General features: G+C 40.4%; 1 protein-coding gene across 11 annotated transcripts in view; it reads right to left on the bottom strand.

Moving 5' to 3' along the window:
- The window catches only part of TCF12 (transcription factor 12), a 183,333-nt gene that overhangs the window by 36,572 nt on the left and 121,377 nt on the right, over positions 1 to 25,384 (bottom strand). For all 11 annotated transcript variants that reach the window (XM_064517420.1, XM_064517425.1, XM_064517427.1 and 8 more), the window contains 2 exons: positions 20,164 to 20,299; positions 16,883 to 16,935 (listed from right to left, as the gene is read on the bottom strand). In XM_064517420.1, the coding sequence (XP_064373490.1) occupies positions 16,883 to 16,935; positions 20,164 to 20,299 (189 nt within the window). The remainder of the gene's footprint in view (positions 1 to 16,882; positions 16,936 to 20,163; positions 20,300 to 25,384) is intronic.

The following is a 25,384-nucleotide window of genomic DNA, read 5'->3' as shown; positions in this document are numbered from 1 at the left end:
GCAAGACAATAAACTGAAGAAGAGCCATAATATACAAGATTCAGTGTATCACGTCCTAAATTCTACTTTCTGTTTCCAGTACCAGGTGTGAGGTTCATATGTTTTAAACCCTCTTCTCACAGCCCAGAAGGAAAATAAAACACTCCTCAGAGAGCACAGAGCATCAGTCTCATCTGCAAATCTGCCCATAATTTTAAAGGATGGTATAAAATTCAGACTCCTTGAAGTAGCTAGACTGAATGCCATCTTAAATAAATGTTTATGCAGTTTAGGCATGCTATACATGCCTATTTGGGTATTTCTGAAATGCAGAATCCTACTGCAATGATACACAACAAGTTCTCCTTAGCTGCTTCAGCAGTAAACGACAATCTTAAAGTCACATTAGAAAGTGATAGGCCAACTCACTGAAAATCCAAATTCTGTATACAGACACTTTTTTTTTTTTTTTTTTTTTAATTGTACCATGAGGCAGAGAAGGGAGGGACAAGAAGGTGAGGCAGCAGGACACCACCAGAAATAAATTCATAAAATGTCTGAAAAGTCTTTTTCTAATACTTTTGCTAAGCTAGCTCTCTTCCACTTTTCAAATTCAAGCTACACTGTCACTAAATAACACATACAGTTGAGTCTTCAGAAATTCCTGCTTAAATTCAGAAATTGTAAGAAAACAAAAAATGAGGCTAAGTTAAACTAATCAGCCTGTTTCCCAACCTGCTCACCATTTATCAGAAAATTATTGTGGCTGTGATAGGAATGCCTGTCACCAATACTGCCTACGGTAGTAGATAGAGGCTGTCTTTTGCTTTTGTTTATCTTTTCCCTGAACTCACCAACACTCTCAGTTTCTGCAACTCAGACTATTGCATTTCTACAGACCGACTTCAGCGTGCAACGTGGGATTACAAAAGCAGGTATGCTGCTCTTCAGCGCTCACGTCTTGAGAAACGCGGCTCCGTCCCGCGTGGCACCTGATGCCATCGCTGGCTGCTGCCGCCCGCGCAGGGCACGGGGCGCAGGCGTCGCGCCGAGGCGTCAGCGGGGACCGCTCTCCCACGCTGGCAGCTCTGCTCTGCCGAGCTGGGCAGAGAAAACGCTCCGGGCTGGCACATCCCAACTTGCGGCATGCTTTGGGGGCGCGGGGAGGGGGAAGAAGCGGGCGCAGAACAGAAGAAAATCCCGCTGACCAGGGTTTACTGCCGCTCCTTATTCAATGTCCACAGCAGCGTACCCCTAGAGATTTTCCAGATCATCTTGTATTTGTCCCGACCTACAAATGTTAGCTTTGACCTTGTCTAAGTTGCTGAGGGCAGCATATGGTACAGAACGGATTTAATTGTACTTTTCTCCCTGTATACTAACTAGTCCGATACTAATAAAAGCAGAATTGAATCATTCTTGGCAGCACCTGGTTACTCTAAAATTTACAAACTGAAAACATCTTATATTGATGTTAAAAGACTTGGTACATTATTTATTGCATAACAGCTATAAATAAAAGTGTACTGTCATGTCATCTAAGCATTATACAGTATTATTAAATATATATGTCAATGTTATAACTCAAAGAATGATGACTGCAAGACAGGCCACATTGCATCTACTAAAAATACATACGCACACACGTGTATGAATATGCAGATATACACACACACACATTTACACAGGCACATTCATAAGTGGTCTTCTATGCTCTAAAAACTCTCAAGAAACCACATTTTCTCCAACCATCTCGCACAGGCTAGCTTACAAAACAGAAAGCACAAAACATTAAATATTTTCAAAAGTGCACCTCTTATGAATTTTGTACTCCCTTCCTTAATACCAAACTGCTACACTAGCTATGTGCAGTACCTCCATTTAAGTGCTCAATGAAACCTCTGCCTAGGCTGAGAAAGCACAGTATTTATTCAATAACAGAACGAGATGGTATGTAGACCAGTGTATCAAATTAACCCCTGCTACGCACAGAACGCAGCAATACTGTGTGATACATCCACAAGTCTGTTCTCACATGAAACAAGTCATAGGTCATACAAAATATAATCAATGCTGCTTCTTAAAATGATTTGATTTTGGAAGGGATAACAGACATATTACTCATTGAGATCAATTTTAAAGTAATCTTATAGTAGGATTGTTAGATCCCTTAGAAAGTACATTTAGAAAATAACCAATTTATTTTTGAATGTTCAAATGAACTGAAAAAGCAGAAAACTTTCTTTTATTCTTTAACTTTTATTCTTTATGCACAAACAAGAAATAAAGCTTCCTCTACTTAAATATTATTTTGGTACCTTTGATTATAATAATATTTAAACAAAAAGCACAACACTGAATGATGATCTTTGCTTAATTTTTTACTGGTTTAAAAAATGAATGATCTTTAAACTGTTCAAAAGTGTCATGTGGTATTATTTTCCCGTCAAAAATATGTGCTATTATTTTTTGTCAAACATCTGTTCAGTTCTTTTTTAATGCCAGTTGGAAGTTTTGTTTTTGTGTCTATAGCCTAGTTTTGTAGAAATGAAAGTAGAGGTGAAACTTTAAAGAAAAAAATAGATGATTTTTTGCTGTACTTTTCAAAATTTGTCAAAAAGCTGTACATGAATTAAACTTCCCTCTTTTAAGCCTTTGAAAAATTAAGAAATATTTTTTGCATATCAACAGGTGAAGCAAAAAAAACCCCACAAAACCGAAAAACAAAACACCCCCCCCCCCCCCCAGAAGACTGAATTTTCTGGATCAGTGTAAGTACTTTATTTTCTTTGTGAAACAGATTAACATCTTTTTTCTTTTTAAACTGGGAAGGATTTCTTTAAATATATGCATTTTATAATACTTAATGCACATAATGGTAAAATTTTACTTCTTGGCAGGGGTTTTGTATCAAAAAATAGTTTTCACTTTCATGTGTCTCTTCTAAAATGTGCCAAAAGTTACATAAATTAAAGCCTCTAAAAGTTAAAAAAAAAAAAAAAAAAAAAAGACACACTTTAGAAGTTTTAATTTATGTGTCAACACACATGAAACCATCTATTGGGTGCTTAGAATCTTGTTTTTTAGTTTAATATTAAACTACATTCTGACTTACAAAATTAAAGTTTGAAAAGAATAAAACATTTGATATAAAGTTAAAAACACCACATTTTCTACATGTCATTTCCCACTTGTTTTGCTTGTAAATAAATCAGATTTTATGTACAACAGTGGATATCGAGGGATACTGATATGCAAAATCTAATACAATAATTCAAATAAACTCAAAAACCTCAAACAGTGAAGCAGATACCATTAACTCCTAATTGATTGAGCAATACAACTAAAAGCAAGATGCATCGAAATCAGGGTAGGTACTGTTTTCTAAGTTTGGAAAGGTTTATACAAAGATTTGACACCTACACTAAGACGTGCTTAAAAAACAGCAATATAAAAAGCAAACTCCCAACTTCACATATCCTGCTTCTATGTATTTAAGTTAATCCATAATTTATTTGAACTTGCAAAATTCCTGGGAGAGAAAATGCTAAAAGCTAGTGAGACATTAAAAAAATTTTAAATAAAAACTCAGGCAACATGATATAGCAGCATCATATGATTTGTCATCTATTTACTAACTCTTCAAGCTCATAAAGGTCACCTCTGACCCATAACAGGCACATGATATCAATTTTCAAGCCATGCTCCCCTACAGTACCAGCACTTCCATCCACTATATGCCTGGAAATACTTAATAAGATCAAAGCCTTTTCTCCTGCTACAAGAACAAAGAGAAATGTTGTAATAGAGTGATCTGTGCTCTAGAAAGAATAAAATCAAAACTCCATGCAAGTTATATTCCCTTTGCTTCAGGGGTATTGTATAGTTAATTTTACTTAAGTCTTATATATATCTTCACATAAAACTTCAAACAGACTCTTCTAGCTTAGGAGCAGACATGAAAGAAAAATAATTTCATATTTGAAAGACAGCTGGCATTTATACCAAAGGAAATGAAATAGAGACCGAGCAATTTTGCCTGTTCTCCTAACCTCCCTTCCAGTGCCTTTTCTGTTATTCAGGAAGCTCACACAGATCGCCCTTAATGAATGTAAAGATCCACAGTTTAGTTACCACTGAACAAAAGTGTTGGCAAAAAGTTTAATAAAGGCAAAGCTCACGTAGGCCCATGGGAGGAAAACATCAGTTAAAAAGATAAAAAAAGAGAAGGAGAGAGAGATCAGCATCACCCTTTTCCTATTTAATCTGCTATTTTTAACAACAGAAGAAAGCCAAAACCACATAGAAACCCCGAAACAAACTACCGCGCTAGAGTAAATTTGCTGTTCAAATTATCCCCCCCCCCCCCCTTTTTAGAAGCGACGCTTTCCCTCCCCAGCGGGCACAGCAAGGTGCTGATGGTTTCCCGGTCCCACCGGGACGACAAGCCCCAGGGGCAGCAGCGCCGCTCTGCCCCGGACGCCCCGTCACCGGGCTCCACCGCCGCCGGCCCGGCCCGGCGTCAGCGCAGAGCCTCCGGGCAGCCCTTCCCCGGGAGCGGCCCGCGCAGCGCCGGCGGGGCAGGGGCAGGGGCAGGGGCCGGCGGGGCCGGGGCAGGGGCAGGGGCCGGCGGGGCAGGGGCAGGGGCAGGGGCCGGCGGGGCCGGGGCAGAGGCCGGCGGGGCAGGGGCAGGGGCCGGGGCCGCCCTGCGAGGCGGCGCAACTTCGGTGCCGCCGCGACGGGGAGCAGATGGCGCGAGCGCGAAGCGGCGCCCGGAGCCTCCGACGCCGCGCAGGAAACGCGAGCCCCGCCGGCCGCGGCCCTCATCGCTCCCAGACTCCTGCTCGGTGGTTTTATACAGAACTGAGACGACTTTCCTCCCCCCCCCCCCCCCCCCCCCATACCGAGCGGCCCACGAACCCGAACGAGACTTCCGCGGGGAGCAGCGGGGCCTCGGCTGCCCGCGCGGAACAGGTTGCTGCGGCCGGGCAGCCCCGCGGCCGCGCAGCGCCCGGCTCCGCGGACAAAGGCGCGCCTCACCGTCTTCCCGTTGTAGTAGTACATGAGCGAGCTGCCGCCCGCGCCGGGCACCGGGTACGCGCAGTACATCCTCCGCCGGCCGCGCCGCGGGCTGCACTGAGCGCCCGCCCCGCGCCCCAGCGCCGCTCCGCTCCGCTCCGCCGCGCGGGCGCGCACACGCGGAGCCGCTCCGGGGGCGCGTATGCAAAGCAGGGCGGAACCATCGCGCCGGGCGGGGGGGGGGGGGGGGGAGGGCGCGCTCGCCCCGAGCTGGGTCCGCCCCCGGCCCCGAGCAGCGCCGCGGCCCCCGGAGCGCGCGGGCCCCGCGCCCCCGCCGCGCCCCCGCCGCGCCCGCGGGCCCCGCTCGCCGGGGGAGAACAAAGGAACGGCGAGCGCACGGGGCTCGGTGAGAGCCCAGCGCTCCGATCGGTCAGAGGCGTCTTCAGTTTGCGGAATCGCCCCAAATCCATCCGTAAGACGCCGCGCACAGAGTACGGGCAGCAGCGAAAGCGCGAGGCCAGCCTCCCCTGCACAGATAATGCACTCTCGCACGGGAGAAAGGAAAAGCCAGTACTTTCTGTGCCTGTGTGGGAAACGGAGGACGGGAGGAGGAAAGCGAAACATCAGCGCTTCACAAAAATGTCTCACACAACGTAACACAGTGCAACTTTCAGCGCAAAACCCCCTCAACACTTGCACGTTATCTATGACTGTTAAGTCTTTTTTGCATTCTTTACTGAACAGCGGCATTAACCAACACTAACTCCTGCCCCGGCGTAGATACGCTCTATGGATAGACGTGGCTGTTAATGGAGTTTCCAGGAGGTCACACACAGGGATTCTGATCCGGGCAAGAAAAGGTTAATGCAAAACATCATTTCTCCACCTCTGACTGCGTGGACTGCCAATGCTGCAAGTCCTCCCGGCCGCCCTCCCCACAAAAGCAGGAAAATACTTCAGGAGAAGGAAAAATGGGCAAAGTTCAATTCAGCATTTTATAGGGAAAGAAAGCAATTTGGGTCAGAATTGGAATCTGCAATTTGGTGCAGAAATTTGGGTCATTTTGCCCGACACTTTGCATGTCCCAGAAATCTTTTAAACTAAAAAGAAAAAATCTGAAAGGGTAACAGACAATAGTGAAATGACAGGATCAGATAAAACTCTTAGGCAGTCTTTTGCATGACGTCTGTTACTCAGGACATAACTACTGCAGGCTCTGTAAGTACGCACTAGTATACACATCTTGTAAGTACAATATACACATAGTGACCAAAAACATTCATGCTTTTGTCCTCAAACACTTTTTCAGTGAACTGTTCCAATCAATAAGAGACATTTAAAACTACTGTTTTCCAATGCCAGAGTATGTTAACAAAGATATCCTGATGTTTAAAGCAACTGGAAAAAATTTGCATTTTTACTTCAAGTAAAGCTATACATCTCAAACTGTTTAACTATGCAGTGCCTTAAAAGCTAACGCTATCTGAACTGAACCGCTTGCCGATACAAAAGACATAGCAGCAGCTGCAGAAAAGAACATCCCTCTACTTGAGGCTATTAAAACGCCAGGCCCGCAGAGCGACTTGCGGCTTCCCTCTTCCCCCAGGGACCACAGAGACCCATTTCAGGCCCCAGAGAAGCTGTGAGAAGCTTTGATTTACAGCTAACAAGGCCCTGCCTTCAATCTTCTCACTAACACTCAGAGTCCACAGATGAGATACGCTGAGAGATCTTCAGATCTTTGCACGCACCGCTTCGCATCATACGCTAGATTGAAACCGGTCACTTAGACTAATGTACAACTTAGGGGGAAGAAAAAAACAACCTAAAAAAGGCACTTTCAGCTCGCAAGAGCTGGCGAAATAAGAGAATGTTCTTTCTGAAATAATTCAAGCATGCAAGGAACTCAAATCACTAAAAATACTTCCATAGTAACTAGATTCAGTTCTTTAAAGTAAGGATTGTCATCAACATATTGGTAATTGCTAGTGCACCTCCAAGCACACGTGCTCCGTTTTCAAAATGGTTGTACTTGGAATGAAGGGCAAGATCAAGTCCCCACTCAAACACCAGAGCAGTATGCAACTGTATCAAAAATAATTGCATAAATGTTAAAACACACAAGGTGAAAACCTAACTTTGCTACATAGCGTTAGTGTTTCCTTTTCTCCTCCTTACAGCAGTCTGCTCATTACGCACTTGTAAAGAGCAGCTGCAATGAAAAATATATACATAACATTAACTGGGAATATTTACTAACAAAATTAGCTTTTATCAGTACAAGGAAATCATTGATGTTTACCATCATGCAGGTAAGACAATAATAAATCAACCCGACTGAACGAAGCCACTGCAAATGCTGTCTACGTCTGTAGACAAACTAGCCTAAAGACAGGTACCACCACCACGACTTGATAAACGAATTTGCTCCTGAATTACCTCCCAACAAATCAAAAGGACATCAATCCCATTTCACTGAAAAGGGCATTAGTTGTCCTGCTCTCAATTCCATTAATGGGAACAACATCTTAGTGTACCATATTGGGAATTTATCATTGTATCTGCTTTACACATACTGCATTAAAATACTATTTCTCACAGTACATTTGCAAAGTTTATTCATCTTACAGCATCAAGTCATAATTCCACCAAGCATATCAAACTGCACCCCACAGGAGGCTACTTTGACCAGAATGGATGAAAAATAGGTATAAAATGGAATAAATTGAAAAACTGCACAAAAACCAAACTGGTGATGCTGTGGCTAATAATCCCGTATGTACAGAAGTACTACCAGAAAGTACTACCAGATAACTATTCCACACACTTCTGAAGTCCAAAGATGGTTTTTAGTTTGCTGGTTGCAATTTTTTTTTAATCCCCATTTAAGCTGAGCAACAGCTGCTCTGAAATTTGTTTTCTTAGGAGAATCATGTTACAGTGAAATGAATCATAGCTGGATCAGTGATACTGTACTCAATACAGTTGTTTACTCCATTTTTCCTTGCTGACAAGTCAAGGGTTAATCTTATGACTCAGCCTGACAAAACAAGTCAGCTGGAGACAGGGCCAATTTTTTAAACTTGATTTCAGACAGACATGCCGTCAGCAGAGGAGCACTGAACTGATATGCACTTTGTAGCCTGAATTGTTTCCACTCATGACCCTGCAGTGTGTGTCCAAAACAATACACTGCCTGTTTCTCTAAGTATATAGATTAGGAAATCTGATGCAAAGTGAAATACTGACCTAATAATAAACCAATCCACCTGTATAAGAATATTTTCAAAGATCATTTTTCAGACTAGAGATCTTTTATACGAACTATATATTCTCCCTAAAAACACAAGCTTTTATGTCAAATATATTTTTGTCCAATTTGTCAGAGCCACAAAACAAATACACAATAAGCATGCATAACCCATCATTTGAATTAATATAAAATATAGACCCTTTCTGAGATCATGTAGATCGCTGAAAGTTATCCTCCTGCTATATAAGAGATACTTGGGCATGCTACTATCTCCACAGACAAGAGCCATCCCTAGCCAAATACATTCCACAATAAAGTTAAAATATCACACTGCTTTAACAAGTTTATTGTTGGTGTTTTTTTTTTTTTTTTTTTTTTTTTTTAATCACAGCTATTGTTGTAAACAGGTCTATTTGAACACAAGAGACAAAACTTTTACAATGCATGATCTGCAACTACCAGCAGCAACTGCCACACGTTAGACAGAATATGCAAGCGCCCCATGGAGAGTCTGCTTAAACCCTTCGGAGAAACGCTATCTTGATACAGCCCCAAACCTGCTATTGCTGGCGATACCAGTTCTTTTCTTCTTACTAACCTGCGCCGCGCTGCTCCGGGACGGCTGCCGTGCTTCCCTGCGGAGGGAGGCCGAGGCAGCGGCCCCAGCCGCCTGCCCGCTCGGTCCAGCCCTGCGGCGTGGAAGCCCCCGTGGCCCCACGGCAAAGGGGAACGCAAGCTGCAAAAGTGACCGAGGTCTCACACGTTTTAAGGCGGCTGGGACCTGAACAGAGGAGACGGACCCCAACCAATGCCCACTGAAACTGAGGCAAGGATGGGGCCTACAGGATGAAGAACACAAGTTCATAAAAAGTTGGCCTGATTACAGAACAACCTGTTGCTAATTAAAAAATACATGGTAGCTTGATTGAGCTACTTCTGTTGCAGCAATTCTGAAATAACTGCCAGGAGTCTCTGAACTCCCAACGTAACTTATTTTAAAACCAAAACTTTATGATGATGAACTAGAACGAGGCCAGAGTCAGGCTCATTCGTGAAGCAGTCGAAGTCACGCATAATGCAGCCACTAAAACAGACTTGCTTTCAAGCCTTAAGAGTCAAATCTAGCTGCTCTGAGCAGAAAACAGTGTTTATCATACAGTCCTTTATTTACTCCCTCAGTTACGTAAATGTTATTTTTGTCAAAACCCTGAAAGTGTACCCTTCTGCTCTTATCCGAGCACTGAGTAAACTCTCCAGTAAAAAGACACAGCAGACTAACTTTATGGAAGGCAATTTTAAACAACCAAGTAACTTTTTACAGGAAAAACAAAAGCTCCCAAATCCACAGGCAGTACGAAGCAAGCTAGCCTGCTTATCCGTGCAGCAGCGCGCAGCTCCCCTGCTCCCAGGGCTTCCCTCTAACTTCGGCTTTACACTGATGCTGCTCTAACCAGAGGGAAGAGTTTGAAGGCGCAGAAAAAAACCCAGATAATGAATGTGATTAGTATCAAATGCCATCCATTATTTTTACCTGGCAATATTGTAAGTTTGGGGGTTTTTTAATAAAAATTTCCAGTCACATATGACAGATTCAAATGAAAAATAAACTGAGTATATTTTTAAATAGGTAACTATAGTGAGAAAGCTAGTAAAGCTAGTGGAAAGCAGTAGTTCTCCAAATAATATTGAATTTCAGTTGATTGTATTTTTATGTAGAAGTTTTACTAGAATGGAAAAATGAGGAAAAAGGGGGGGAAAAAAAGGTAGCACTGTCTACCATCTTCAGAATCAAACCCCAAACTATTTATTTGAAGACATTTTTCAACTTCTGTTTCAAAACTTTTCAAATACCACTTTGGTAGGTAACACATTAATATTTCTCAAATTGAGAAAGTTTCATTATTGTGCTGAAAATATTAAGCACTTAAAAATTTTTTGAAAACCTCTATATGAAGCTCTTAACTGAGAAGTAGACATGTTTACTATCCTGAGAAAATAACTTATCCCACCAGAAGCCCAGTAATCACCAACCTAAAGTGTGGTAAAGGCCTGGCCAACGAGAAAACGTGCCTGCACTTTAAGAGAACTTTACAACCTTCTGAAATGATTGCCTCTGTTTGCGAAACTTGTAAAAGAGTACTTGAATTACAAATCTTTTCACAGCAACTCAACATGGCCAAGAAAATTTATTTGCAAAATTAGAAAATGACTGAGGGGTCCCTCTGCTGGTCCAACTTTAGTATCATTTAACTTTTATTTCCTTTCTGAAGCGCGGCGTATTTTGCACTTCTTCTCTCCCCAAGCTGGAACCCCGCAGCTGCAGCTGCATTTGTACCGTTGCCCTGTAGGGGGCTCCATAGGCAAAACCTGCACCCGAACTAACACAGCCGCAGGCAGGCAGGCAGGCAGGCAGGCACGCAGGCACACACACGCGCACGCACACGCACACACACGCTTTCCGAATTTGTTAAATAACCCAGCATCAGACAAGCTTTAGAAGACTGCATGTCAAAATGCAGGTAGCTAGCTGTGCCTCGGCATACATTCTCCCTGCATTTCCCCTTTCCTTTCGTACTCCAACTTGCTGCTGGGAAAAATTCTTTTGCAAATGAAGCTGAACGACGGACCAAAAGCAAACCAGACAATCCTCTGTCATCCACAGTTAGGAATACAACTAGTATTCCCCTATATCTAAATCTAAATCCTGTAACTAAATTCCCAAGATTGTACACAGCCTGTTCTCTTTACGAGTCTTGACTTCCCAACAAATTCAGTGGCGCTAAAATAATAGGTAATTCAATCCAATTTTTAGTTTGTGTGTGTAAATTAACATCTTCATCTGAATTTCTTTCGAAGACGATGTAGTGCTTTATTGTCAGCATCATTCCTTAAATATATAAATATACACATATAATTTTTATATTGCCTGTTGATGACGGACCGCACGGTCACAGCCAAAGCAACCTGGCCAGCATTTGTACTGATCAAGCAACTGCAAGGAAGCAGCTCAGCTAAACGGGACGATGCCTGCCAAAGCCTGACCGCAGGACGCTCCTGCTTACTTCCCCCACTGACTTCGGGGATCCCGAGTGCCTTCCCACCAAGACCACAAGCACTATCAAGCAAAAGATATTAAGAAACAGTCTTCAGAAAAGCCTTTATCCTTATCTATTGTTATAAAATACCACACTAATTTATGGTAATGGACGCATTATCTTTGAGGTAAAGCAGAAGTTGCAGCAGTTCCATATAAATTCTCTGTAAAATTACACAAGCTGCAATTTAATCATGTTATTTTTTCAGAGAGCAATTTTAGAACTATGCACAGATTTAAGATTCTTCTATACAGATCTCCACTCAAGCTAAGAGCATCTGACATGCTCGTTTTGATACGTTGTGAAAGCTTAAAAACAAGCGACATTAACTCCAACAAATCCAAACTCAAGACAGCAATAATTTGGCATTAAAAAAAATATATATCTATCTACGAAGGTTTTCCACAGAGCAGGTCTCTGACCTAAGCAGCCTCACAGCAGCCTGCTGCACTCAGATGCCAGGACAGCGATCTGACAGCAACCAAAACCACACCGTTAAGAGACGGTTACTTAAGGACCTTCACCCCGACTCAGTGAGAACTCTGCCTGAGCTCTCACGGCAGGACTTTGCCATGAACTGCTTCGCTGTTTAATGACAGCTAAACACTTTTGACTTCTCTTCTCCCATAGCAAAGAAGATGAGTTATAATCTGAAGTTACTGCTGTTTTGAGATCAATTTCAAACAAAGCCGAAATGGAAAGGAACTACAATAACACAACCAGAAGACCAGGTCCTAACAAAGCGATTTAAGAAACTGCCTGATAACGGAAACAACCATTTCTTAGAGGCCCATAAAGTCTCAAAGAAATACTTAGATTGTAACATTACTTATGGCTTGGTTTTGTACATCTGCTTTTTGTTCCACTTCACAGATGAGAAGCAGCGGGCAAGTCCCTCCCTGAAGACGCTGCCCTTTGCATCAGGCCAGAGAACGAGCCTAGAGTAGGGCACCAGCAGTGCGGGAGAAGAGAGACCCTGAATCACAACCGAGAAACCACGAGTTCTGCGTTACATTATTCTTAGGGATTTGTTTGCCTGCTTTCACTATTAAAAATTGTCTTATAAAACACGGCAGAGCATCAAAGACAAGGGGCAGATGAGCTACTACTGTCTTTGCAAGTGTTAAACACCAAAGACATAAACGACAGTTAAAGAGTATCGCTTGACTGCATGAGGCAGTTCAGAGCAGCTCCAAACAAACGCTAAATGCTGCCTTTTACCTTTTGACACCATCTTCAGCCAGTGTAAAGAGGACTTGGAAAACAAATGAAACAAATCTTTCAAAAAAAATCCTACCATAAAGTCAGTTAAACATCACACAACTTAACCATCCAGAACGCTCCCAAGGTTGCACACGGACGCGTGTTTCCGAGGAGAACCACGGACTTTGTCGGATTACTCTGCGGCTGTTGCTTTACACCAGGCTACTTCACCACATATTGAACTTTCTAATATTGAGGACAATCCTCTAAAGAAAGTCTACCCCCTTTGGTAAATGATACCTTACTTTTAATACAACCTAATTATTAACATCTCAAAAACTGGGCTTCAGATAAACATCCCAAAGTCTGGATCATTTCCCCCCCCCCACTTCAAATAATCTTCTCTTGCTGCTTGGGGCGGGGGGGGGGGGGGGGGGGGGAGGAAGGAGGAAGCGCAAAAGGGAGCAAGATCCATTATTTTCCTTCTGGTACCTTCAGGCCCCATTGGTACCTTAAGACAGCTCTTTCAACATATTTCTCAAGCGCACTCTTAAAAAATTAACATGATACAAAAAAGTCCCGCAGTATTTCAGAGGTAATTCTAGACACGTAAGCCAGCTTTTCACTAGCTTTTGTTAGTAAAGAATTCCTGCAATAAATTAGCAGGTGCAGAATATATATGCATACTGTAGAGGGTAATATATGAGAAACTCCTATGATCTAGCTATAAATTGTCTTAAATGTATTGCTAAATTCTGTTGAGTTTGAACTTAGAAACAGATCTCTGCTATTAGAAAGTGTTATTTTGACACTCTCATTAAATAACTGGCAATCTAAAGCTGAATATTAACTGATAGCCTCAAGTGCTATGGAAAGTCTAAAATATTCTGCATCTCAAAATAGTTATTTGAAATGGCACTACACAGAAAACAAACAGAAATTTGTGCTTCTGTGCCACAGCTGATTTTCTGTAATAGGCATCAACATACACCATGTATTTCAGGTTACTTCTTAGCCGATATGAGCCCAATTAAATGACAAAAGAATGATCATAGGTATTTACAGGATTTCTCTTAGAATTATTACTGCATGATAACTATTGATCATGGTACCAATCATAAACACTCCGTATGAAATATTTTCTGGCTACGCAGGTAGAAAGCGCGTGTGACGTCTGTGCTCCTGGCATGCCCGCGGGAGCCTGCCGCCCCCGGCGCACCTCGCACTGCGCTCCTTTCCTCGCCCTCCGCGGATGGAGCAGCTCCGCGGAAATCCTGGCTCCAGGCTCTGCACAACTTGTGCTTCACCAATTAGGTACAACTGACTTCAAGCCACGTGATGTTATTGCTGTTTCTTGGCTCAGTTAAGGTAGCTCCTACAATCAGAGAAATTCTCAGAAATACCACAAGGGTTTCGAATCTCTGATGATAACGTAGCTGTCACTAAACAGGATTTTTTTTCCTGTTATTGTAATACAAACTGCACATAGATATCTTTTTGTTCATTCAAGCCTGGCTCGAGTTAACAGTAAGAAGAAATAAACAGTTGATGTTTACTTTTTATCCTCCCTACAAAGCTTTAGATGTAGTAGTTTAGTTATAGTTTAACATCAATGCTTGCATGGTAACCTTTAAAAGTTTTGGGGGCAATGGCAATGACTTGCCACTTAGACAACTTAAGGTAGGAGAACTTAGGAATCCATTTGCCTGGCGCATTTCCACAAATAAAATCTGAACATTTAATTTTCACAGCAAAAGGACAAGTTCAGATTCCCAGTTGCGTTCCAAAAATAACTAAAGAATTTGCTAGCTATTTTTACTTTAGGCCCTGAAAAAACTCAAGTGGAAAGGTAAATATCAAAACAAGCAATTTTGGAAAATATCAGACATAACCAAGAGAAAAAGATACAAACTAGAGGAAGATAATTTTTTTTAAAAAATTCTTATGTCTTAAAAAAAAAATACATATATATATATACACACACACACATCATTAAATTACAATTATCTAGGAAAATCAATTACTACAGAGCATCCATTGATATGGGAGCCCTGCACTAACACAAAAACATTGCAAAAAACTTTCAGGAAGAAACTAAAAAAATTTTTTTTTTTAAATAAGATTTGTATGTTATTTAACATTTATCTTTTTTGTGACTTTCCATGCTATAATTAAACCAGCTAGATTGATTTTTAATCTTTGCCATAAGACGACCTGCCTTTTTATCAAGGTATTTTTAAAATAAGTAAAGAAAACACTTAAAATTATCTGCTCGATTTAAATTTCCTAGGATACTCAGGAATATTTAGTTTTGTATCATGTTCCAAACAGAGCACGTCTCTCAAGACTTTTTTTTTTTTTTTTTTTTTTGTAATCTGTCATCTTACTTCAAGGCTCTACTCAGGACTGAAAGCATTTAAATACAGAGAAACAGTACTTTAAAAATGCATCATAGCAATCACTGATTATTCACAGTAACAGCACTTTATTACTGGGATTGGTACAGTGTTTAATAAAAAAAAATTAATCAGCATTTTGTTGTCTTCACTCTTCATTCAGAAGAATAATTAAATGTAAAACATTAGAAAAATAGTGCTTCTTAAAATTAATACCTAGTAAGAGAAATGAGATAAATTTTTCATTCGCTAAAATGATCTCTTTACCTGGCTAATGCTACTAAATATTAAAGATGTAATGTAAGTTTTATTACTCTTCTAGAATTACAGTAATAAATTACAGGAAAATTGCACTGCTATGTGTTTCAGCTTCTCTGACATTTTAAATATATTTCTGTTAATCTAGCAGAAATCATCTGCTAGACTGTAAAGCCACCCTACATAACACGCAACTGTTAAAATGTAAATTGCCAAACTATTTTTAGCTGCTGCTGAAGGGGGGAAAAAGAAAGAAAAAGAGAAGAAGAAGAAGAAGAATATTCCTGGCCTCGGGAATAATGATTTGAGGCTTTGTGTTCATTTTGTTTATCAAGCAGCTATTCAGCCTCTAGTGGGGCCCAAGTGCTTATGCAAGCAAAAGCTTTTAAGAGTGCCTGCAGCTGCAATCCTGGCTTCCAGGTAGGCTGCAGGTTCAGAGCACAGCTGCCCCGGGCTATCTATACGCTATCGCGGCTCCATCTGGAAGGATGGTTAAAATAGGATTTCAGATTCAGGTTCCTGTATATATCACAGGGAGCAGGGGGAGGGCGAGGGGAAAGAGAGGGAGGAGAGAAGGGGGGAGATGCAAGGACGAGGAGACACCATCCATACTTCAGGCTTAATACAGAATAAAAAGATCAGACCCATTTTGCTCCCACTATATTACAGTTGCCTGTGCAGTAGGCTCTATTCAGCCTATCCGGCTTTGAGTTATGACTCATCCGAGTGCACCTGCGCCCATGTGTTAAGTACTGCCAAATAAAAGCCCAACATCCATTTACACAACAAAGAGATGTACCCCGCAAGGCAGCAGCGCTTCCCCCTCCCCGCCGGTTTGCTCTGCGCAGGGAGAAAAATAATTCTGTCCTTCACTTCGCTGGGGATTTTTCACTTCACGTGGATTTTTAAATGCAGATTCATTTATAAACAATTTTCCTCCTTTTAAGAATAAAGCATATTTAATACCACAAAACACCCCTATAGCATTAGATTATCACAGCCATTAATGATTTTTCCACCAAAACCCTTCCAACCTTTTTCATCAAAGCCCTTTATTCTCGAAGGATAAATTTTCAAGCAAAGAGGGATCAACAAACTAGTTGCTTGAAAGCTTTCCTGATGCTAGGCTGAAGTTAGGAAAGGCTTAATGAAGGCTTTAAAATCCACCAGGGCTTCACAATGAACATCTGACTCGGTGATTTATGCATATTAATAACCTCAGTCCTACTGAGGCAAGCTGAGCTGTACATGTCCTCCGAATCTTAATGTCTTCAGCTCCACTGGGATTATTACAAATGTAAATTTCTAAGATTCTCAGCTATTAATCTCTGTCTGTCCTCCTGTTCAGCAACATAATGACTAATTAAACATCAAAAGACCTGTACAGGAGATCTTCTTTGACAGCTCCTGGCCCCGCTCTCTTCCCAAGAGAGGAATTCAAATGACAGGGACAAGTGGGTAGGAGCATATGAGCAAGCTACAAATCACTGCTATGAAATCTAAAAATTACACATCAAATGTGTATTTAGTCCTCAGGAACCACTCCCAATTACCTGGCCTAGCTGTTCGTGTTCAGCAGATAGCCTTCCTAACAGTAAGCTAAATGATTTGTATGTCAGGTAAGCAGAGCATGGTTTGAGCCTAATTTGTTTACTACAAGTAAAAATTTTAGTACTTACAGAAGAAGGCAAACCGGGGGGCACCTTTCTTACTTTCTTTGTCTGTAAAGGATCTGCACACAGAAAAACAACACGTTTCATCAAGCATGCTGTCTCACAGATGAAAAAGAATGAATAGCTACCCTATACAGTTATTTTCTTTCCACAATGGATTTCCTGTTTTCCCAACTTCATGGATTTTTTATTCTGCACCAACAAAATTTGTCTTTAACATCAATACAAGTAGGTGTTTAAATATGTAATGCCCTGCTGTCCTGGTCTAAAATAAAGCTTTGTTAAATAATTACTTTTGATTCTTTCCATAAGGAAAACAGTTATTCCTAAGAACACTAACACTGCAGGGAACACTGATGCCTTTATATGTTCGCTAAGAAACAAAGATTTTGAGATACATAAGGAAGAAAAGAGAATGGTTATTGACAGAGATGCTTTCCCTTTCTGCAGTTTAGGGTAAAGACACAACTATCAAAGACATATTAAAGTCTGATTTATACTCTAAAAATAGTAACCTCATGTAAAATTCCACACAGTTTAGGCAATAGCAAGGCTACAAATAACAGCAAATCCAATAAACTAATCACTTTTCATAAGTCATAAAAATAACACAACTCAATTTTTCACGTAAGAGAAAAGTTGGGAATATGACTCCTGCTTCTTTCTACCCATAATTACCTTCACATCACAAAAGCAGCAGCCAGTATCACTACTTATATCAAAAATCTGAACCAGTTTAGTCAGCCTCCAATAAAATCCATCTGGATAGCATGCATGCAAATTAGGAGTTAACGGATGTTCTGGAGACCAACAACTATCTGGCAATATTATCATTTCTACAGTTGACTGATTGAGTCTTCAATTAAAATACAGAACTTCTACTTTTCCATTTTTGTTCAGAATGAATAATCACAATTTTAGTATAAGATACGACAAGATAAAAATTAATTACGCCTTCCCCTGTGCAATAAAGGCAAGAAACTGCAGGTGAAAATATCCTCTGGATATCTTTACTCTGTTCATTCCATATGGTACGTTTGAATAGAAAATAAAAGGATTTTTTCGATTTTAAGAGAGATTTACACTGCACTCAAAGTGTGACCTAGAAGGCAACAGTGGCTGATTTGAATGAACATTCTTCAGTGGGGAATTTAAAGGGAGTTTGCTAAAATCCTGGATAGGCAACTCCTTCTCAGGGATAAAACTGAAATACTTCAGCTTTGCTTTAAATTCTTAGCAGCTTAGTAACGCCTAACTAGTCCACTAGGGGGAAAAAAAAATAAAAAAAAAAAAAAAAAAAAAGGACATACTTTCTCAAGTCATTGGAAACAAGACTCGAGGCAGCAGTATGCTGCTTTTTCCCCTGAAATTCCAGAAAGACCTTTCTGTATGTGTGTACCCACTCCCTGCCCGCATCTAGGGTTACAATCCTCCAGATTCAGCCACAACAGAAAGAGAAACACTGTGCAGTTTGTGGCTTGGAGAGGTTATACCCCTTGAATTTCCCTTTCAAAGAAAAAAAAAATAAAGGGGAGCACAACTCCTTTGAAAACACCACACTTGACTTATTTTTTTTAATTTAAAAATAGCCAAGCATACCAAACTCTGTAGAGTTTTCCATAATAAACTGTACCTTAACCAAGTGTTCAATTAGTAGAAATCAGACAATCTGGTTTGGGATTCTCCCTTAGGCCTATGTCATACATTTCTTCAGCCTTTCAGTCCCTGCCAACACGACTCTCCCTGCTTAGCATTGAAAGTAATGTTGTAACAGGCACCCTGCTACTCAAAACCTTGGCAAGTTACTATTATAGTAGTTTTTCACTAAAAGTGATTCAATGGGGCCAAAACATAAAAAAAGAAAATCTTTTCTATTAAACTCCAAACATTCTTCCAGCTGGCAAGCAAAATATTTCAGTGAACTTTCCTCAGATTCTTCCTCTTCTGAGACAGATACGAAGAACTTCACTGAATTCTCACATCCTAAGAAGCATGAACACTTTCAAAAATATTTGTAAAGACAACCCCAGAATTAAATGACAGTTGTCTTGGCAACAGCTTAAAAAAGGTATATGAAAACTATTTTTAAACATACAAGCACACATATAAATATAATATATAATAAAACATGTATACATAACACATGCGTGTATATATACACTCATATATATGTATAATTCTAAGGTGGGATTTCTATCAATGAAGATTTGAAAAATGATTTCAAGCATGTTCGGTACCATTTAATGTACCAGGAGTTTACAATGTCTAGTTAATACTAAAGTTACTTCAGGAAACAATTTGCATTTGATGAAATCTTGTTTTGGATAATCTATGGTTTCAGTTATACAGTTCTAACAAGGAAAAATTCAATATGGAATAGAAGTGCTATACAGAATGAGGAACATTCAAAAATATACAGAACTAGAGCAACCATAGTGATGTAAGATAGTAACACTGAATTATGGTAGCTTTTAAATTGGAATATCAGGTTACAGTCTCTCTTTCGGTACTAGAATTTTTTTTTTTTTTTTAAACTTTCATGTCCAATATTTGGGATACTATTAGAGCATAAACAATTAAACAGCTGGCTCATTTCCGATTCCCTAACTCAACAGAAAGTCTTAAGAACCATCAAATATTACTAGTGAATGTTACTTCAGTACTAACTGAAACTGAAAAATAAGACTCCATTTATCTCTGAGCAGATCCAGAATAAAATGCAAATACTGTTATGATATTATGACAATTTTTAAGCAAGTTCCAGCTTGCATATTTTGCAAGGTAGTTTTATTTTAGGTTAATCTACTAGTCTTCAATTGCTACAAACTTTAAAGGCATGTTGAACCAATTATAATGAACTATATATTACCCTGAACAAAGTAACTTTTAGCATATAAAAGGATAATTGTTTCCCCTTTGTGTCTTTCCCCTGCTAAATAATGCTAATGACCTCAAGGTCAGGCTTTTCCAGGAGTTAATGATGGCATGGGTTAAGGGCACTCAGCTGGTCATCAACTCCTATCCATCTGTCATTATTGCTTTTGCAATTAAGGGTTTTATTGGAGTTTCTTGTTTTATAAGCAATACCGATCACTGTTGAACCCAAAACTAGTCTTACGACCAAAATTTTAATAATTTTGGTTTAGCTCTTACGTAGCTGCTTGCTGTAATTTGAACTGCTCAGTGCAGAGCAATGTCAGTTGTATAAAATGAGTTGTCAAGGAAAATAACAAAGTCTGCAGAAACACACCACAAATTAAAGTTTAAAAACTGTCTGTGTTACTGACCAAGAGCTGGTGAGTCATGAAGTGGTCTTCGGCGTTGATTTGTGCCAGAGAACGGGTAGTAGGGTGTTCCAGGTTTTCCTGAGGATGACAGCTGACCTGGACTTCCAAGCCCCATATCTGACCGAAGCAGACTAGACTGCAAAATATACAGAGTAAAGTAAATTTAAGCTCTATAAAACTAAACTGTTAATATTCTGTGCTAATAAACTATTATTTGCATATACTGCTCTTGGCAGTTAGAGCCATTTATTGAGTTTTCAGTAAAGGTCTTCGAGTTCAAAACACAATGTTGACTTGTTAATTTTAACATTCAGAGAACATGCTATAGCATAATTCAGAAAGGTAGAGCAAGTTTGGCTGTGAGCCTTCCAAAAACATAACCATTTGTGTTTAAAAGGTCTGAATGAATCAATTCATACTCAAACTATACACAAAAATCAGAATACTTTGTTTAGTTTGCAATGTAACATCTCGTCCATTACACAATATAAATAGAATTGATAAAAAACTGCTAGGAGTTTATAGTGTGACATTAGGTTTTAGCACACACTTAAAAAGCCAGACTTATATTACATTCATAAAAACATGGTATAATTGTCCCAAAGATCACTCTTAAACACAGACACAAGAAATAACAGATTAGATTAAAGCACAGAACGCAACAAATATGACTTTTTAAAACCTTCAAACCAACAATGTAGTTGAACTCTTTTCTTCCTTTTTCATGCAGTGGATATAAACACACACTAAACAGATAAAACATGCATTATATATTCTTTGGCCTCAATATCTGGGTTTCTTTTATGAAAGTAAAATGAATGTTAGCAATTTATGAGAACTTTGTTTTTTTCATGGTTTGTACCATTCTTAACCTTGTTTTAGTGTGGAAAAACAAACAAACTTGGAGGGAAACCCACAGAACTGTTTGCAAAGCAAGCACAGTGCCACCAAGCATTAACACCGGAGGCTTCACACAGCAATAGTCCACTCTGCCTTACACACAGCATAAGGCACTTTGCTTATACTATTTACAGAAACGGACAGTGTTTTCAGGTCAACGTGGAATCAGCTACCCTTCAGAGACAAATGATTTGGTCTTCATTTCTTCATGCTAAGCCAGTAGCCGGTGCAGGCATCCTATTATGATTTACAAGCCCGGGATAGCAATCGGCATCGTGGAGGTAAGGCGTACGGCTGGCGAATGGCAGGACAACAGTTACGCTTGCCCGTGTTCAAACTGTGCTGACATTACCTGATCATCATACAAGACGACGAAAATGCCGACTGGATTAACGTTTATACTACACCGAAAGCGAAAAGCGGGAGGTGCCTCCTTTCAGACCCCCGGTTCTCAGGCCGACTCGCCCCTCCGCTGAAGCCGCACGCCCCGGGAAGAGCTCTCCGCGCTCCCGCGGTTGCGGAGGTGATGGAGCAAGCGCGCTTCCAGCCCGGGCAGCGGCACCAAGTGCCACGCGCTGCTGCTTCCCGGGGCCACAGCAGCCCCCGCAGTATCTGCAGGCACCGGTGCTCCTGGCCCTCCTCACCTTTCCTCCGGAGGCCTAAACACCCTCATCTGTAAATATGTGTATGCCTTTTTTGGATTAAATTATATCATTCGAGCTGGTTCTTTTGGTGTTAGCTGTATATTCTACTCTACACACCATCAGGAGCCTTTCACTTGTTTCATTTTCAAGAATTATATTTTTGTGTATTTGCGACTTTGAAGTTATCAACATCATTTTTAATTTTTCCGTGATGACTTCTGAAAGATGAGGCTTTCTAACTCACCAAATGGCTCTCATGAAGATCCTATAAACCTTTTAACTTGCAATACTCTGGGATTAGCAAGAGATCCAGAGTTTTTATATAAAATCACAGACTATATACAAAATAAGCAATAAATGAGTGCATTTTTCCTGATAGACAGATTTGCATCGTATCACTACCAAAATGTGTATCTGTTACTTGACTGATGACTAAGCCTGAAATCTTATATTTTAATTGAAAAGAGTAGAGAGTGAAAGAGTTATCCTGTAACAAACTTAAGGAATAACAAGTTTCATTTTCCATTTTTGGAGGGCCAAGAAGTGTTAAATATTTGTTACAGATCTATGAAACAGTTTGAAAAACAAAGATAATAGTGATAAACATTAGGCATAAGAATAAAAAGTTTCCCACCAACTCAAATTCTTCCTCCTTAATCTTATGATGAAAATAATCTTTAAGGCAGAATTGTTAATATAAAACTCATACTGAAATTAGATACCCTTATAAGGAGTCAGGTGGTCTTTAAACAAGGTAAACAGCAAATATGTGGGAAATCTGCCTGTAGACCAGGCTTTAAGATTTGGTCATTTTGCCTTTGACAAGCAGTTGAGAAGAGTTCACTGTTTTGCAGAATACGTTATGATTATCAGACTATCTCGCATTACACAGTATAAATCTGAATTTAGCACAGATGCTACTTGAACCGTTATTAGTTTTGGTGGTGAACAGTGTACAAGAAAACTGGACAGTACTTTACATGTGAAAATCAGCTCTTCAAAACCAATAAATGAAACTAATTCTGTACTTATCCCAAGATTTAATCAAAAGGTAAAACTTGGCCTCTGGCCCAAGAATACACAGAATTGAAGCACAACTTCTTTGCACAGCCCTCAGGGAAGGGAAAGAAGCAGTGTGATTGGTATTATTTCAAGCAGCAGAAGCAAGGTGCCACGCAGGGAAGAGCGGAGTTGGGAAGGGACCTCTAGAGGTCTTGCAGCCTGTCCACCCCGCTCGCTCACAACAGCTGCCAAACAGCACTAGAAATGACGCCCCAGTCATGTTAAAGACCCTCCCCAACAGCATCTCCTTCTGAGCACTGGCAGTGATTTTGGAAATGCAAAGGGATCCATACAGATATCTAAAAAGAAGTAGAAGGATTCTCAGCTCTACTACTCACAGGGGTGTGGGAGGAGGAGGGAAAACTTTTCCACCAAGCCATTCCAAAAGGCATATCTCTGTATCTTTTTCAAACTCAGCCTCCAACCTTTACCTAATGATATTTGCCGTTCTTGCTTTCATCCTCCTAAGTATTGTAGTTCCTGACATTTTCATCAGACCTCATATTTCAAAGTAACGTGACTGCTGCAAGAACATGAACTAAGCGTTGATGCATTGAAGGTTAATTCTTCACAAGTAAACTAAAGCAAAAATAAACATCCTTTTACGTTAGTTGGTGCAGCTACCTGAGTCGGTGACTCCAGCAACGATGCACCGTAATAACTAGCAGAGTCTATTCACAAAATTGAAAGTAAGAAACACAGTGGAAAAGTAATAGAATATACACCCAGGAAACCTCAGACTGCACAGCCTACCCTCAGAAAGTCCACTGGTCTATATAGTATTCAGTTAGGAATTTTTTATTCAACAAAACCCTTCTGTCATTGCCACAATCAAACAAGGTATACCCAGTAAGTCTGTTTAAAATTTTATAATTGTCCTTCAGTCTTCCGAAATAAAATAAAAATAGACGTCATTAGTTCATCTTATTGATTTTTCTGCCTGTCTGAACCAATTGAGAAGCAATATTGATTGGGACTGATCTTTTCCTAAGGGCATCTGATAAAGAACGGCATACAAAAATACCACTGAGGATTCAACGAGCAGCAAAAGAGCTTTGTGTTATCGGCACCAAGCGTCTTCGCCCGACGGCCCCAGGCCCCGTCGCGGCGGCGCTCCTCTGGCACGGCTCGGTTTGCAGCGCTCGCCGCAGAGCGCGGCCGGGCTCGCGCTGGGAACCGCATCTGCACGCCACCGACCCAATTACGAGCGAATAATCAACGGCTGGTTCCTCTCCTGAGCATTAGCCACTCCCGGATTACTGTTACAGATAAACACACATCACCCTTAAAAACGTGCCTCTCTGGATTTTAAGACATAAACCCAGCTTCAAAATAAACACAAAATTCTTTAAAGCAGTATTTCCCCTAGGGAATTTGTGTTCATTAACTAGCCTAAAAATCTTTTATTCCACTCAAATAAGAACACAACAAGCTTAGTTCCAAAGAGGCTGGAACGGAGAAAAGAACTAAACTTAACTGCATTACTTCTAAAATGTACCCCTTTCAGCAAAACCAAGAAACAGCTTTGACAGTCTAAGGGGAAATGGTATGACCTGACCCCCAAAATTAAGGTTTCTACAATCTAGACAAATGTTTTAAAGGGGTGGATCTGCAAGAAAAAAAAAAAAAAGAAAGGCTGAAAAAATTCAATGCATGGGAGTCACCTATTGAAATATGGCAAGATGTGTGTGGGGGAGGATCGTTCGTACGTATGTATGTACATACGTGTGTGTGTGCATGTGTTTACACCTTTGTCACAGAAAACAAGCAATTCGGTACCGCAGCTGCACGTATGTGCGCACAAAGTCCGCTTCCATTCAAACTAACAAGCTAATCAACCATGTGCTTAAATCAAAACGGTACACCTGAGAAGCAAAAAAACCCCTTCCTTACTCAACATATTTTTTAATGGTTTTAAAATTGGTTCTTTCAAAGAATTTGAGAATAAAAGTAAGGAAAAGTTTGCGCTTTCTTTTATTCAGCCCAACTGCACAAATCTCTAGAATTCGGGGGATGAAATTTGATGTCAAAACATGGCTCTGCCTTCAGCAGGCTTCGAGGACTCTGGCCAGCAGAATGCTAACTGGTTGGTAAAATGTTCTTTGATTTTCTTACTCTGATTAAAAAAAAAAGAGTACTGTGGACAAGTAAAGGCCTACATATGTCTTTATATGATATTTCCTGAAGCTCTCAAAGATTTAGGCTATAAGTCAGTAAGAAAGCTAAATTGTCCTTCAATACAATAATATTTTTAATAAACACACTTCCAAACGCTGCCGTATATAAGGCTTTACCATCTTCAAAAATATGTTTGTTACAGGCAGATGGCCTTCTGCTTCTCTTAAGCAGTTAGCATTTGTGGTGGTGTAAATCCTGCTCATGTTCATTTTCAGAAGTCAAATGAGAGTTGCAACTTTGTACTGAAAATTTACATCTCAAAAAAATTTCCCCCCCTAGACTAACCAACTAGATTTTAATTTGCCCGCGTTTTTGAGTTTTTGAAGTTAGCTTCCTCTTCAGAAAGTTTACACTTTGCTTCCCAGTAGCCAGGCTGCCCCTATTTAAGAAAAGCAAACTGCAGAAAGTTCAAAACAAAAAAGTAGCTAGCAAGTTTA

This window comes from Dromaius novaehollandiae, chromosome 10 (assembly GCF_036370855.1).
Source record: "Dromaius novaehollandiae isolate bDroNov1 chromosome 10, bDroNov1.hap1, whole genome shotgun sequence".
Classification (NCBI taxonomy): Eukaryota; Metazoa; Chordata; class Aves; order Casuariiformes; family Dromaiidae; genus Dromaius; species Dromaius novaehollandiae.
This window is presented reverse-complemented; position numbering and strand designations above follow the sequence as displayed.